Here is a 17,308-nt window from a genome sequence, read left to right as displayed (position 1 = left end):
TTTATCAGGCCCACCAATTCACACGGATCCAGAAATGTTTGTTCAAAAGTAGGATTTTGTCGGATGATTATTATTGTGGGAGAACTGCACTGCTTGGGGGACGTTTAGTATTATTGTCTTGAACAATACACAAGCCTCCAGCTAGGTGGCAGCAATGCTCAAACTAATCATCAGGCTGCTTGTTCAAGCCAAAAGAAGTACACATGAACACTGACAGAGGAGAATAACGGAGATATTTCTGAATTAAAAATAAATGGATGAGGCATCAGAAGCAGGGAAAACAAGATCAGTGGCTTAAGAGTGACCAAACTTAAAGGGGAGCTATTTTACAAAACCAGATTTTTTGACGGCTTGGTAACTCTTTTTGTGTGTTTGGGATCTGCACAAGTCCAGAAATTTTGAAATCAAACCACAGAGGAATGGTGGAGACATTTATATTAAAAAAAAAAACAATCTTGATTTCTTTCATAAGTTTGGAATTTGAGTTGAGTTGAGTTAAGTTTGTTTTTATTTGGAACATGCGTGCATGCAACATGATACATCACACATACAACATGATACATCACACATACAACATGATACATCACACATACAACATGATACATCACACATACAACATGATACATCACACATACAACATGATACATCACACATACAACATGATACATCACACATACAACATGATACATCACACATACAACATGATACATCACACATACAACATGATACATCACACATACAACATGATACATCACACATACAACATGATACATCACACATACAACATGATACATCACACATACAACATGATACATCACACATACAACATGATACATCACACATGCATGCATACAACATGATACATCACACATACAACATGATACATCACACATACAACATGATACATCACACATGCATGCATACAACATGATACATCACACATACAACATGATACATCACACATACAACATGATACATCACACATACAACATGATACATCACACATACAACATGATACATCACACATACAACATGATACATCACACATGCATGCATACAACATGATACATCACACATACAACATGATACATCACACATACAACATGATACATCACACATACAACATGATACATCACACATACAACATGATACATCACACATACAACATGATACATCACACATGCATGCATACAACATGATACATCACACATACAACATGATACATCACACATACAACATGATACATCACACATACAACATGATACATCACACATACAACATGATACATCACACATACAACATGATACATCACACATACAACATGATACATCACACATACAACATGATACATCACACATACAACATGATACATCACACATACAACATGATACATCACACATACAACATGATACATCACACATACAACACGATACGTCACAATTTGAGTTGAGTTAAGTTTCTTTTTATTTGGAACATGCATGCATGCAACACGATACGTCACAAGTTGAGTTGAGTTAAGTTTCTTTTTATTTGGAACATGCGTACATGCAACACGATACATCACACATACAACATGATACATCACACATACAACATGATACATCACACATGCAACACGATACATCACACATACAACATGATACATCACACATGCAACATGATACATCACACATGCAACACGATACATCACACATACAACATGATACATCACACATACAACATGATACATCACACATACAACATGATACATCACACATACAACATGATACATCACACATACAACATGATACATCACACATGCATGCATACAACATGATACATCACACATACAACATGATACATCACACATACAACATGATACATCACACATACAACATGATACATCACACATACAACATGATACATCACACATACAACATGATACATCACACATACAACATGATACATCACACATACAACATGATACATCACACATACAACATGATACATCACACATACAACATGATACATCACACATACAACATGATACATCACACATACAACATGATACATCACACATACAACACGATACGTCACAATTTGAGTTGAGTTAAGTTTCTTTTTATTTGGAACATGCGTGCATGCAACACGATACATCACAATTTGAGTTGAGTTAAGTTTGTTTTTATTTGGAACATGCATGCATGCAACACGATACGTCACAATTTGAGTTGAGTTAAGTTTCTTTTTATTTGGAACATGCGTACATGCAACACGATACATCACACATACAACATGATACATCACACATACAACATGATACATCACACATGCAACACGATACATCACACATACAACATGATACATCACACATGCAACATGATACATCACACATGCAACACGATACATCACACATACAACATGATACATCACACATACAACACGATACGTCACAATTTGAGTTGAGTTAAGTTTGTTTTTATTTGGAACATGCATGCATGCAACATGATACATCACACATACAACATGATACATCACACATACAACACGATACGTCACAATTTGAGTTGAGTTAAGTTTGTTTTTATTTGGAACATGCATGCATGCAACACGATACATCACACATACAACATGATACATCACACATACAACATGATACATCACACATGCAACACGATACATCACACATACAACATGATACATCACACATGCAACATGATACATCACACATGCAACACGATACATCACACATACAACATGATACATCACACATACAACATGATACATCACACATACAACATGATACATCACACATACAACATGATACATCACACATACAACATGATACATCACACATACAACATGATACATCACACATACAACATGATACATCACACATACAACATGATACATCACACATACAACATGATACATCACACATACAACATGATACATCACACATACAACATGATACATCACACATACAACATGATACATCACACATACAACATGATACATCACACATGCAACACGATACGTCACAATTTGAGTTGAGTTAAGTTTGTTTTTATTTGGAACATGCATGCATGCAACATGATACATCACACATACAACATGATACATCACACATGCAACACGATACATCACACATACAACATGATACATCACACATGCAACATGATACATCACACATGCAACACGATACATCACACATACAACATGATACATCACACATACAACACGATACGTCACAATTTGAGTTGAGTTAAGTTTGTTTTTATTTGGAACATGCATGCATGCAACACGATACATCACACATACAACATGATACATCACACATACAACATGATACATCACACATGCAACACGATACATCACACATACAACATGATACATCACACATGCAACATGATACATCACACATGCAACACGATACATCACACATACAACATGATACATCACACATACAACATGATACATCACACATACAACATGATACATCACACATACAACATGATACATCACACATACAACATGATACATCACACATACAACATGATACATCACACATACAACATGATACATCACACATACAACATGATACATCACACATACAACATGATACATCACACATACAACATGATACATCACACATACAACATGATACATCACACATACAACATGATACATCACACATACAACATGATACATCACACATACAACATGATACATCACACATACAACATGATACATCACACATACAACATGATACATCACACATACAACATGATACATCACACATACAGCATGATACATCACACATACAACATGATACATCACACATACAACATGATACATCACACATACAACATGATACATCACACATACAACATGATACATCACACATACAACATGATACATCACACATACAACATGATACATCACACATGCAACACGATACGTCACAATTTGAGTTGAGTTAAGTTTGTTTTTATTTGGAACATGCATGCATGCAACACGATACGTCACAAGTTGAGTTGAGTTAAGTTTCTTTTTATTTGGAACATGCGTACATGCAACACGATACGTCACAATTTGAGTTGAGTTAAGTTTGTTTTTATTTGGAACATGCGTGCATGCAACACGATACATCACACATACAACATGATACATCACACATACAACATGATACATCACACATGCAACATGATACATCACACATGCAACATGATACATCACACATACAACATGATACATCACACATACAACATGATACATCACACATACATGCATACAACATGATACATCACACATACAACATGATACATCACACATACAACATGATACATCACACATACAACATGATACATCACACATACAACATGATACATCACACATACAACATGATACATCACACATACAACATGATACATCACACATACAACATGATACATCACACATACAACATGATACATCACACATACAACATGATACATCACACATACAACATGATACATCACACATGCAACACGATACGTCACAATTTGAGTTGAGTTAAGTTTGTTTTTATTTGGAACATGCATGCATGCAACACGATACGTCACAAGTTGAGTTGAGTTAAGTTTCTTTTTATTTGGAACATGCGTACATGCAACACGATACGTCACAATTTGAGTTGAGTTAAGTTTGTTTTTATTTGGAACATGCATGCATGCAACACGATACGTCACAAGTTGAGTTGAGTTAAGTTTGTTTTTATTTGGAACATGCATGCATGCAACACGATACATCACACATACAACATGATACATCACACATACAACATGATACATCACACATGCAACACGATACATCACACATACAACATGATACATCACACATGCAACATGATACATCACACATGCAACACGATACATCACACATACAACATGATACATCACACATACAACATGATACATCACACATGCAACACGATACATCACACATACAACATGATACATCACACATACAACATGATACATCACACATGCAACACGATACGTCACAATTTGAGTTGAGTTAAGTTTGTTTTTATTTGGAACATGCGTGCATGCAACACGATACATCACACATACAACATGATACATCACACATACAACATGATACATCACACATGCAACATGATACATCACACATGCAACATGATACATCACACATACAACATGATACATCACACATACAACATGATACATCACACATACATGCATACAACATGATACATCACACATACAACATGATACATCACACATACAACATGATACATCACACATACAACATGATACATCACACATACAACATGATACATCACACATACAACATGATACATCACACATACAACATGATACATCACACATACAACATGATACATCACACATACAACATGATACATCACACATACAACATGATACATCACACATACAACATGATACATCACACATGCAACACGATACGTCACAATTTGAGTTGAGTTAAGTTTGTTTTTATTTGGAACATGCATGCATGCAACACGATACGTCACAAGTTGAGTTGAGTTAAGTTTCTTTTTATTTGGAACATGCGTACATGCAACACGATACGTCACAATTTGAGTTGAGTTAAGTTTGTTTTTATTTGGAACATGCATGCATGCAACACGATACGTCACAAGTTGAGTTGAGTTAAGTTTGTTTTTATTTGGAACATGCATGCATGCAACACGATACATCACACATACAACATGATACATCACACATACAACATGATACATCACACATGCAACACGATACATCACACATACAACATGATACATCACACATGCAACATGATACATCACACATGCAACACGATACATCACACATACAACATGATACATCACACATACAACATGATACATCACACATGCAACACGATACATCACACATACAACATGATACATCACACATACAACATGATACATCACACATGCAACACGATACATCACAATTTGAGTTGAGTTAAGTTTGTTTTTATTTGGAATATGCATGCATGCAACATGATACATCACACATACAACATGATACATCACACATACAACATGATACATCACACATACAACATGATACATCACACATACAACATGATACATCACACATACAACATGATACATCACACATACAACATGATACATCACACATGCAACACGATACATCACAATTTGAGTTGAGTTAAGTTTGTTTTTATTTGGAACATGCATGCATGCAACATGATACATCACACATACAACATGATACATCACACATACAACATGATACATCACACATACAACATGATACATCACACATACAACATGATACATCACACATACAACATGATACATCACACATACAAGATGATACATCACACATACAACATGATACATCACACATACAACATGATACATCACACATACAACATGATACATCACACATACAACATGATACATCACACATGCAACACGATACGTCACAATTTGAGTTGAGTTAAGTTTGTTTTTATTTGGAACATGCATGCATGCAACACGATACATCACACATACAACATGATACATCACACATACAACATGATACATCACACATGCAACACGATACATCACACATACAACATGATACATCACACATGCAACATGATACATCACACATGCAACACGATACATCACACATACAACATGATACATCACACATACAACATGATACATCACACATGCAACACGATACATCACACATACAACATGATACATCACACATACAACATGATACATCACACATGCAACACGATACATCACAATTTGAGTTGAGTTAAGTTTGTTTTTATTTGGAACATGCATGCATGCAACATGATACATCACACATACAACATGATACATCACACATACAACATGATACATCACACATACAACATGATACATCACACATACAACATGATACATCACACATACAACATGATACATCACACATACAACATGATACATCACACATACAACATGATACATCACACATACAACATGATACATCACACATACAACATGATACATCACACATACAACATGATACATCACACATGCATGCATACAACATGATACATCACACATACAACATGATACATCACACATACAACATGATACATCACACATACAACATGATACATCACACATACAACATGATACATCACACATACAACATGATACATCACACATACAACATGATACATCACACATACAACATGATACATCACACATACAACATGATACATCACACATACAACATGATACATCACACATACAACATGATACATCACACATACAACATGATACATCACACATGCAACACGATACATCACAATTTGAGTTGAGTTAAGTTTGTTTTTATTTGGAACATGCATGCATGCAACATGATACATCACACATACAACATGATACATCACACATACAACATGATACATCACACATACAACATGATACATCACACATACAACATGATACATCACACATACAACATGATACATCACACATACAAGATGATACATCACACATACAACATGATACATCACACATACAACATGATACATCACACATACAACATGATACATCACACATACAACATGATACATCACACATGCAACACGATACATCACAATTTGAGTTGAGTTAAGTTTGTTTTTATTTGGAACATGCGTGCATGCAACACAATACGTCACAATTTGAGTTGAGTTAAGTTTGTTTTTATTTGGAACATGCATGCATGCAACACGATACATCACACATGCAACACGATACATCACAATTTCCAGTTTTGCTATTCAACATGTTCGATAAGGAGTAGGAAAAAGTAGAGCTTATTTAATTCTACCGCTTTTCCTTTACATAGCAGTTGCTAAAACTTTTGTTCACTTCCTGTTCTCAATTTATTCATAATATACTCCATAAGTAATAACACTAATAACTCCATGTTCAAACTGCTTCCACAGTGGACTCTTTTAAGTCTCGTCTTAAGACCCACTTTTATTCTTTGGCTTTTAACACTACGTGAGTTGTGTGGTCCTCTGTCCTCTGTGTTTTTTATACACTTTGATTTTTATTTTACTGTTTTAATTGATTTTACCCTTTAAAATAGTTTTTAATCATATTTGTTTTTATATTGTTTTTATTGGTTTTATTTTTATTCATTTTTTGTTTTATTCAGTCATTGGTGGAGCATAATATTGTTTTTAACATGGCTGTGCAGCACTTTGGAAACGTTATTGTTGTTTAAATGTGCTATATAAATAAAGTGGATTGGATTGGATACAATAAATAAATAAACAGTAAGTTGTATTTCATATGGTGGGATAAGTAAGAGTATCTAGAAAATGAATGGATGGATGAAATAAATTCAGAATATTTATCATGGTTCTTCTTCTTTGTACTTTGTAAACACTTTAAGTTTGAAGAGTGGTTTGTATTAGTACATTGATTTATTTATTTGCTTAATTAATTCCATAATATAATTCCATGTGAAAAAGGCAATAACAATGTATTCCACCATAATTCCTGGCTTAAGTTTCCCACCTCCATCTTTCTACTGTGACTTCTCCAATATTAATTGAACAAATTGCAAAAGATTCAGCAACACAGATGTCCAGAATACTGTGTAATTGCGCGATGAAAAGAGACGACTTTAAGCCGTAAATGGTGCTGCGCTAATATATGTCCTCTACAGTCCGTGACGTTGGGCGCCCGCGTCATCATTCCGTGACGTTTTCAACAAGAAACTCCGCGGGAAATTTAAAATTGTAATTTAGTAAACTAAAGCTGCCGTATTGGCATGTGTTGCAATGTTAATATTTCATCATTGATATATAAACTATCAGACTGCGTGGTCGCTAGTAGTGGCTTTCAGTAGGCCTTTAAGAACTAAAAAAATTATTTGGGAATATTCGGCGGGTCGGATTGAAAAGCTCAACGGGCCGCTTGTCCCGGGCCTTAATGTGCACAGGTCTGCACTAGAGAGACATTTTTAGAAAAGGTCAATTTCAGGAGTCGAAAATTATAAAATTGTTCGCCACGCCCGACGCAGCTGAAAAATATGGGGACGTTTCGTGCATGTTATAGGCCTACTGAAATGAGATGTTCTTATTTAAACGGGGATAGCAGCTCCATTCTATGTGTCATACTTCATCATTTCCAAATATTGCCATATTTTTGCTGAAAGGATTTAGTAGAGAACATCCACGATAAAGTTTGCAACTTTTGGTCGCTAATAAAAAAGCCTTGCCTTTACTGGAAGTAGCAGACAATGTGCGTGTGATGTCACCGGTGGGAGGGCTCCTCACATCCTCACATTGTTTATAATGGGAGGATGTGAGGGCTCCTCACGTCCTCACATTGTTTATAATGTGAGCCTCCAGCAGTAAGAGCTATTCGGACCGAGAAAGCGACAATTTCCCCATTAATTTGAGAGAGGATGAAAGATTCGTGGATGAGGAAATTTAGAGTGAAGGCTATTGCAGTGAGAGCGATTCAGATGTTTTTAGACACATTTACTAGGATAATTCTTGGAAATCCCTTATCTGCTTATTGTGTTGCTAGTGTTTTAGTGAGTTGACTCTGCTGATCTCCGGTAAAAGGCGACTTATTTCCACAATTTTCTCACCGAAAACTGCTGGTTGAGATGTAGTCGGGATCCATGTTCGCTTGACCGCTCTGATCCATAGTAAAGCTTCACCTCCGGGAATTTTAAACAAGGAAACACCATGTGTTTGTGTGGCTAAAGGCTAGAGTTTCCCAACTCCATCTTTCTACTTTGACTTCTCCATTATTAATTGAAGAAATTGCAAAAGATTCAGCAACACAGATGTCCAGAATACTGTGTAATTGCGCAATGAAAAGAGACGACTTTTAGCCACAAGTGGTGCTGTGCTAACATGTCCCCTCCAACCAATAACGTCACAAACGCGTCATCATTCCGCGACGTTTTCAACAGGATACCTTGCGGGAAATTTAAAATTGCAATTTAGTAAACTAAAGCGGCCGTATTGGCATGTGTTGCAATGTTAATATTTCATCATTGATATATAAACTATCAGACTGCGTGGTGGCTAGTAGTGGCTTTCAGTAGGCCTTTAAGGGACTCAGTAAGGCATCCCAAAAAATGTCAATAGGGCCCGAGCAAATAGCCATGCAGAAGTACTCAACAATATACGCGTAGAACGGAGCGTGCAAGCTTCGTGCGGGTTTGAGAGCATGAGGATGTTGACATCTCAGAAACATGGCCCCCCTGCTGTGTGACAACATCACAAGCACTCCTTCTGATCCTGCAGATATTTCTGGATCGCATGCAAAACATTATGTGGGCTGAGATAAGAGGGAATGTTGACACCTCTGAGAGTGTTGAGGCTGCTAGGTAAAAACTTACCATTTCTTCAGTTGTTTTTTAAAGTCCAATGCTGGATCTGGCAACAAAACCCAACAAAAGAAGTGAATCGAGTAGCGGGTCGCACTGTGAACGCTCAGAAAGTATACACTGACTTTCTGTCACAATGAGAGATATACTGTAGATGGCTTCGCCGTGATCATTGGAGGCAATGCATTTGTAGACGTCGGCGTCCTCCAGGGTCAGGATTTTTATCTGAAACGAAGCACAGTGACCAACAATGACTTTGCACTGCTCAGCAGTACACTTTTAAAACAGCAGAGGGCAGTGTGATGCTTAACTTGGCCACCCCAGAGAGGCAGTTAGCATATGTCAGCACCCACAAGGTAATTGCTTTAAAGTCGCTATTTGAGCTTCACTTAAGATCCCCGGGATGGTACACAGAAAGAGAGCTAAATCCACTTTGGAGTGGTTATAGATAAAAGGATCAGAGAGTGTTTACTTTCTATATACAGTACTTCTGGTTCGTGATGCATGCTGTGCTGTCTCAGTTGACAGCACCAAGTTGGTAAAGTTCCTATTTTAATGAGAGGCTGCACACAAGTGCTGACTTCTGCCTCTAAGTCACTTTTGGTACCGACACTTTTTAAAAGTGCAATTCAAGGCTGTTCTGATACAGTGGGGCCAAAAAGTATTTAGTCAGCCAGCGATTGTGCAAGTTCTCCCACTTCAAATGATGACAGAGGTCTGTCATTTTCATCATAGGTACACTTCAACTGGGAGAGACAGAATGGGAAAAAAAATCCACATTGTAGGAATTTTAAAGAATTTATTTTTAAATTATGGTGGAAAATAAGTATTTGGTCAACCATTCAAAGCTCTCACTGATGGAAGGAGGTTTTGGCTCCAAATCTCAGGATACATGGCCCCATTCATTCTTTCCTTAACACGGATCAATCGTCCTGTCCCCTTAGCAGAAAAACAGCCCCAAAGCATGATGTTTCCATCCCCATGCTTCACAGTAGGTATGGTGTTCTTGGGATGCAACTCAGTATTCTTCTTCCTCCAAACACGACGAGTTGAGTTTATACCAAAAAGTTCTATTTTGGTTTCATCTGACCACATGACATTCTCCCAATCCTCTGCTGTATCATCCATGTATCCATTTTGGTATCAACTCAACTGGTGGTGTTTGGAGGAAGAAGAATACTGAGTTGCATCCCAAGAACACCATACCTACTGTGAAGCATGGGGGTGGAAACATCATGCTTTGGGGCTGTTTTTCTGCTAAGGGGACAGGACGATTGATCCGTGTTAAGGAAAGAATGAATGGGGCCATGTATCGTGAGATTTGGAGCCAAAACCTCCTTCCATCAGTGAGAGCTTTGAATGGTTGACCAAATACTTATTTTCCACCATCATTTACAAATAAATTATTCAAAATTCCTACAATGTGAATTCCTGGATTTTTTTTCCAGATTCTGTCCCTCCCAGTTGAAGTGTACCTATGATGAAAATGACAGACCTCTGTCATCATTTGAAGTGGGAGAACTTGCACAATTGCTGGCTGACTAAATACTTTTTTGCCCCACTATATTTGTATTGTCGCCTGACTTAATCCGTGTGTATTAAATTATCTTCTATCAACACTACTGTATTACTAATCATATGTATTAGTTAAGCCCGATATTTACCTCAATTCCCCAGACAATATACATTTTTAACGTGTAAATACAAAAACCCAAAAGCAGTAAAGTTGGCATGTTGTGTAAAAAAGAAATCAAAACAGAATACAATGATTTGCAAGTCCTTTTCAACCTATATTCAGTTGAATATGCTACAAAGACAACATACTTAATGTACCAACTGAGAAACTTTCTTTTGTTTTTGCAAATAATCATTCATTTAGAATTTAATGGCAGCAACACTTTGCGAAAATGTTGGCACAGGGGCATTTTTACCACTGTGTTACATGGCTTTTACTTTTAACAACACTCAGTAAATATTTTCGAACTGAGGAGACAATTCTTGAAGTTTTTCAGGTGGAATTCTTTCCCATTCTTGCTTGATGTTCAGGTTAAGTTGTTCAATTTTGCGCTTCATATTGTGCCACACATTTTCAATAGAAGACAGGTCTGGACTGCAGGTGGGCTAGTCTAGTACCCACACTTTTTTACTATGAAGCAGTACTGTTGTAACACATGGCTTGGCATTGTCTTGCTGAAATAAGCAGGGGCGTCCATGATGATGTTGCTTGGATGGCAACATATGTTGCTCCAAATCCTGTATGTACCTTTCAGCATTAATGGTGCCTTCACAGAAATGTAAGTTACCCATACCTTGGGCACTATTACACCTCCATACCATCACAGATGCTGGCTTTTCAACTTTGCACGAAGAACTATCCGGATGGTTCTTTTCCTCTTTGTTCCAACGGACACGGCGTCCACACTTTCCAAAAACAATTTGAAATGTGAACTCGTCAGACCACAGAACACTTTGCATCAGTCCATCTTAGATAAGCTTGGGCCCAGCGAAGCCGGCAGCGTTTCTGGGTGTTGTTGATAAATGATTTTCGCTTTGCCTAGTAGTTTTAACTAGCACTTACAGATGTAGCAACCAACTCTAGTTACTGACAGTGGTTTTCAGAAGTGTTCCTGAGCCCATGTGGTGATATTTTTTACACACTGATGTCACTTTTTGACGCAGTACCACCAGAGATCTGTAATATCATCACTTACGTGCAACGATTTCTCCAGATTTTCTGAACCTCTTGATGATATTACAAGCCGCAGATGGTGAAATCCTTATATTCCTTGCAATAGCTCGTTGAGAAATGTCGTTCTTAAACTGTTCGACAATTTCCTCACGCAATTGTTCACAAAGTTTGTGAATGTCTGAGCATTTCATGGAAGCTGCTTTTGTAGTAATATAATAATAATAATAATAATAATAATAATAATAATAATAATAATAATACATTTTACTTATAAGACGCCTTTTTGGGCACTCAAGGACACCGTACAAAATGAAAACATTAAAATCTAATCGGATAAAAACGACAACCACAAAGATGGATAAGATAAGATGATTACAAGGAATAAGCAGTCAGGAATAGGTGTGTTTTGAGTCTTGATTTAAAGAGGGATATTGAGTCTACATTACGAAGAAGTAACGTAGACTACTAGAAGTCTATGTTACCCAATCATGGCACCCACCTGTTCCTAATTAGCCTGTTTACCTGTGGGATGTTCCAAATAAGTGTTTGATGAGCATTCCTCAACCCTCTCAGTCTTTTTTGCCACTTGTGCCAGCTTTTTTGAAAAATGTTTCAGGCATCAAATTCCAAATTAGCAATAATATTTGCAAAAAATAACAAGGTTGAGTATATTTTCTTTACAGTCTATTCATTTGAATGTAGGTTGAAAAGGATTTGCATTTGTATTCTGTTTTGACGTAACCATTTACACAACTTGCGAACTTCATTGGTTTGGGGCTTCGTATATTCTCATGCAGTGAGTGTTACATGTAACCCTCTGATTAAAGCCGTGACTGTTGTGGCCCGTAATGAAAAGCAGTTGGACGCCGCTGATTCAGCTTATCATGTTGCATGCAACAACAATGCTGCTTTTTACCCAACAATAAATGAATACTAAAGTACATAGTTCTACCGTCGTACATTTCTAGTCTTTTTTGTAAAAATGTTGCGTAGATGTGTGGAGGAAAAACCTTGAGTATATGTTGATTGTTGATGTCGTCGTAGAACAACTTAGTGGCCTCCGACAGCGGCGCCCCACTGGCTCGCTGCCATCCAACTTGGGGTTCTGGCCTCCCTGACACCTTGGCTTTGAAAGCAGCACTGGCACCTTCAGATGACAGACCATGTGTTAGAGCGCGACGGATCCTTGGATTTCATCTACAGCACACTGCTAAAACCACATTTCCAGAAAATTCCATTATGAGCAATTGTTTTGTTTTTTGTTTTTTGCTAAAAATTAAAAAAAACTAGCAATTTTACGCAAGAAAAATATTGTTATTGTATTTAAAGGTAAAGTACCAATGATTGTCAAATATTGCTAGGTATGGCTCGGTTGGTAGAGCGGCCGTGCCAGCAACTTGAGGGTTGCAGGTTCGATTCCCGCTTCCGCCATCCCAGTCACTGCCGTTGTGTCCTTGGGCAAGACACTTGACCCACCTGCTCCCAGTGCCACCCACACTGCTTTAAATGGAACTTAGATATTGGCTTTCACTGTGTAAAAGCGCTTTGAGTCACTAGAGAAAAGCGCTATATAAATATAATTGACAAAAATTCACAATTCCCACATAGACTCGGTGTGGTGAGATTATCTTCTGCATTCAAGCCTGGGAAGTGAGGGGAGCAGTGGCAATCATTTTTGGTGATTTAACCCCCAATTCCAACCCTTGATGCTGAGTGCAAAGCAGGTTTTGATTGATTGATTGATTGATTGATTGATTGAAACTTTTATTAGTAGATTGCACAGTACAGTACATATTCCGTACAATTGACCACTAAATGGTAACACCCCAATAAGTTTGTCAACTTCTTTAAGTCGGGGTCCACCTTCATCAATTCATGGTACAAATATATACTATCAACATAATACAGTCATCACACAGGTTAATCATCATAGTATGTACATGGAATTATTGACATTATTTACAATCTGGGGGGTGGGATGAGGAGCTTTGGTTGATATCAGTACTTCAGTCATCAACAATTGCATCAACATTGAAACAGTGTAGGTCTTATTTAGTAGGATATGTACAGCCAGCAGAGAACATGGTGAGTTCACATAGCATAAGAACAAGTATATACATTAGAAGTACATTAGATTATTTACATTAGGTTATTTATAAACCAGGAACATGGGATGTGAATGGAGGAGGGTATTAGTAAAGTGTTGAAGTTGACTGGAGGTGTTGTTTTAGAGCAGTTTTGAAGGAATATAGAGATGCACTTACTTTTACACCTGTTGGGAGTGCATTCCACATTGATGTGGCATAGAAAGAGAATGAGTTAAGACCTTTGTTAGATCGGAATCTGGGTTTAACGTGCTTTGTGGAGCTCCCCCTGGTGTTGTGGTTATGGTGGTCATTTACGTTAAGGAAGTAGTTTGACATGTACTTCGGGATCAAGGAGGTGTAGTGGATTTTATAGACCAGGCTCAGTGCAAGTTGTTTCACTCTGTCCTCCACCCTGAGCCAGCCCACTTTGGAGAAGTGGGTTGGAGTGAGGTGTGATCTGGGGTGGAGGTCTAAAAGTAACCGGATTAGCTTATTCTGGGATGTTTGGAGTCTAGATTTGAGGGTTTTGGAGGTGCTGGGGTACCAGGAGGTGCAAGCGTAATCGAAGAAGGGTTGAAAGAGAGTTCCTGCTAGAATCCTCAAGGTGCTTTTGTTGACCAGAGAGGAGATTCTGTAGAGGAATCTCGTTCCTTGTTTGACCTTTTTGATGACCTTGGTTGCCATTTTATCACAGGAAAGATTAGCCTCTAGAATGGAACCTAGGTAGGTGATCTCATCTTTCCTGGTGATAACAATGTCACCCACTTTTGTAGTCAAGTCACTGACCTTCTTAAGTTTGATATGGGACCCAAATAGGATGGATTCTGTTTTACCTAAGTGTATGGATAGCTTGTTGTCAGCGAGCCAGGTGCAAATATTAAGGAGGTAGTGGGGCCCATTTTTATAGTATTTGGTATGACTCGGCCGGGGTTTGAACTCACGACCTACGTATATCAGGGTGGACACTCTAACCACAAGGCCACTGAGCAGGTTTATATTGAGGAAAACACAACAAATTAAGAATAAGGTTCACATGGTGGACAAGTGCAGGGTTGTCCAAAGTTTTTTTGGACAACAGCTTGTTTTTTTTATTGGCCTTCGGCATCCATCCATCCATCCATTTTCTACCGCTTGTCCCTTTCGGGGACGCGGGGATATGCCGGAGCCTATCTCAGCTGCACACCCTGGTGGAAGGCGATGTACACCCTGGACAAGTCACCACCTCATCGCAGATAGACAGACAACATTCACACACTAGGGCCCATTTAGTGTTGCCAATCAACCTATCCCCAGGTGCATGTCTTTGCAGGTGGGAGGGGCCTATCCCCAGGTGCATGTCTTTGCAGGTGGGAGGGGCCTATCCCCAGGTGCATGTCTTTGCAGGTGGGAGGGGCCTATCCCCAGGTGCATGTCTTTGCAGGTGGGAGGGGCCTATCCCCAGGTGCATGTCTTTGCAGGTGGGAACCCATGCAGTCACGGGATGAACATGCAAACTCCACACAGAAAGATCCCGAGCCCGGGATTGAACCCAGGACTACTGAGGACCTTCGTATTGTGAGGCAGACACACTAACCCCAGTTTCACCGTGCTGCTCTAAAGACTTAAAACCGAAGACAAGTCAGTCAAACTGTCTTTAATTTGATTTCACATGACTAATTTGTAAAACATTTACAGTATGGATAGATAGTAGAGGATGCAATGAGCAAAAATGACTTCATATTCATTGAAGAAACTTACCCTCTTGTGCAGTGATAGGACGTAGTTTTTCCTCAAAATCTGGGACAGTCTCCCCCTCTGGGAGGCTGGGAGACTTCTGTACTTGACTGAAGGTCTCGACCACAGCAGATGTTTTCCGCTGTATCCCAGTGATGTCTGATGCATGAACCACGTCATCAGCACTAATTAGTCGCATATTGACCAATAGAGTGGTACCTTGCTTTTCACACATGCATGTACAACTATATTCAAGGTCTACAGAGGTCTTGAACAGGGGTTCTGCAGAGGGGAAATCTTTGGGCTTTATTTTGTATTTTTTTTTTTCATTTAAAAAATGCTCCTGGATGACTTTATGAAAACAAAAAAATATTTGGCTCTTCTTTAAATTGATTTAATTCACATCACACTTTTTTTTAAAATCTCAT

The 17,308-nt window shown here is 38.0% G+C and overlaps 1 protein-coding gene across 1 annotated transcript in view; it reads right to left on the bottom strand.

The window, feature by feature from the left end:
- LOC133562842 (immunoglobulin superfamily member 22-like) overlaps window positions 1–17,079 on the bottom strand; it is a 53,909-nt gene extending 36,830 nt beyond the window's left edge. The window contains exons 1-4 of the mRNA XM_061916649.1: window positions 16,905–17,079; window positions 14,091–14,227; window positions 10,517–10,616; window positions 10,404–10,440 (exon numbers count right to left, since the gene is read on the bottom strand). Of these exons, the coding sequence (XP_061772633.1) occupies window positions 10,404–10,440; window positions 10,517–10,616; window positions 14,091–14,227; window positions 16,905–17,079 (449 nt within the window). The remainder of the gene's footprint in view (window positions 1–10,403; window positions 10,441–10,516; window positions 10,617–14,090; window positions 14,228–16,904) is intronic.
- Window positions 17,080–17,308: the final 229 nt, after the last annotated feature.

Source organism: Nerophis ophidion, linkage group LG12, assembly GCF_033978795.1.
Source record: "Nerophis ophidion isolate RoL-2023_Sa linkage group LG12, RoL_Noph_v1.0, whole genome shotgun sequence".
Lineage (NCBI taxonomy): Eukaryota > Metazoa > Chordata > Actinopteri > Syngnathiformes > Syngnathidae > Nerophis > Nerophis ophidion.
The sequence above is the reverse complement of the archived record's forward strand: the minus strand, read 5'-3'. Positions and strand labels throughout refer to the sequence as shown.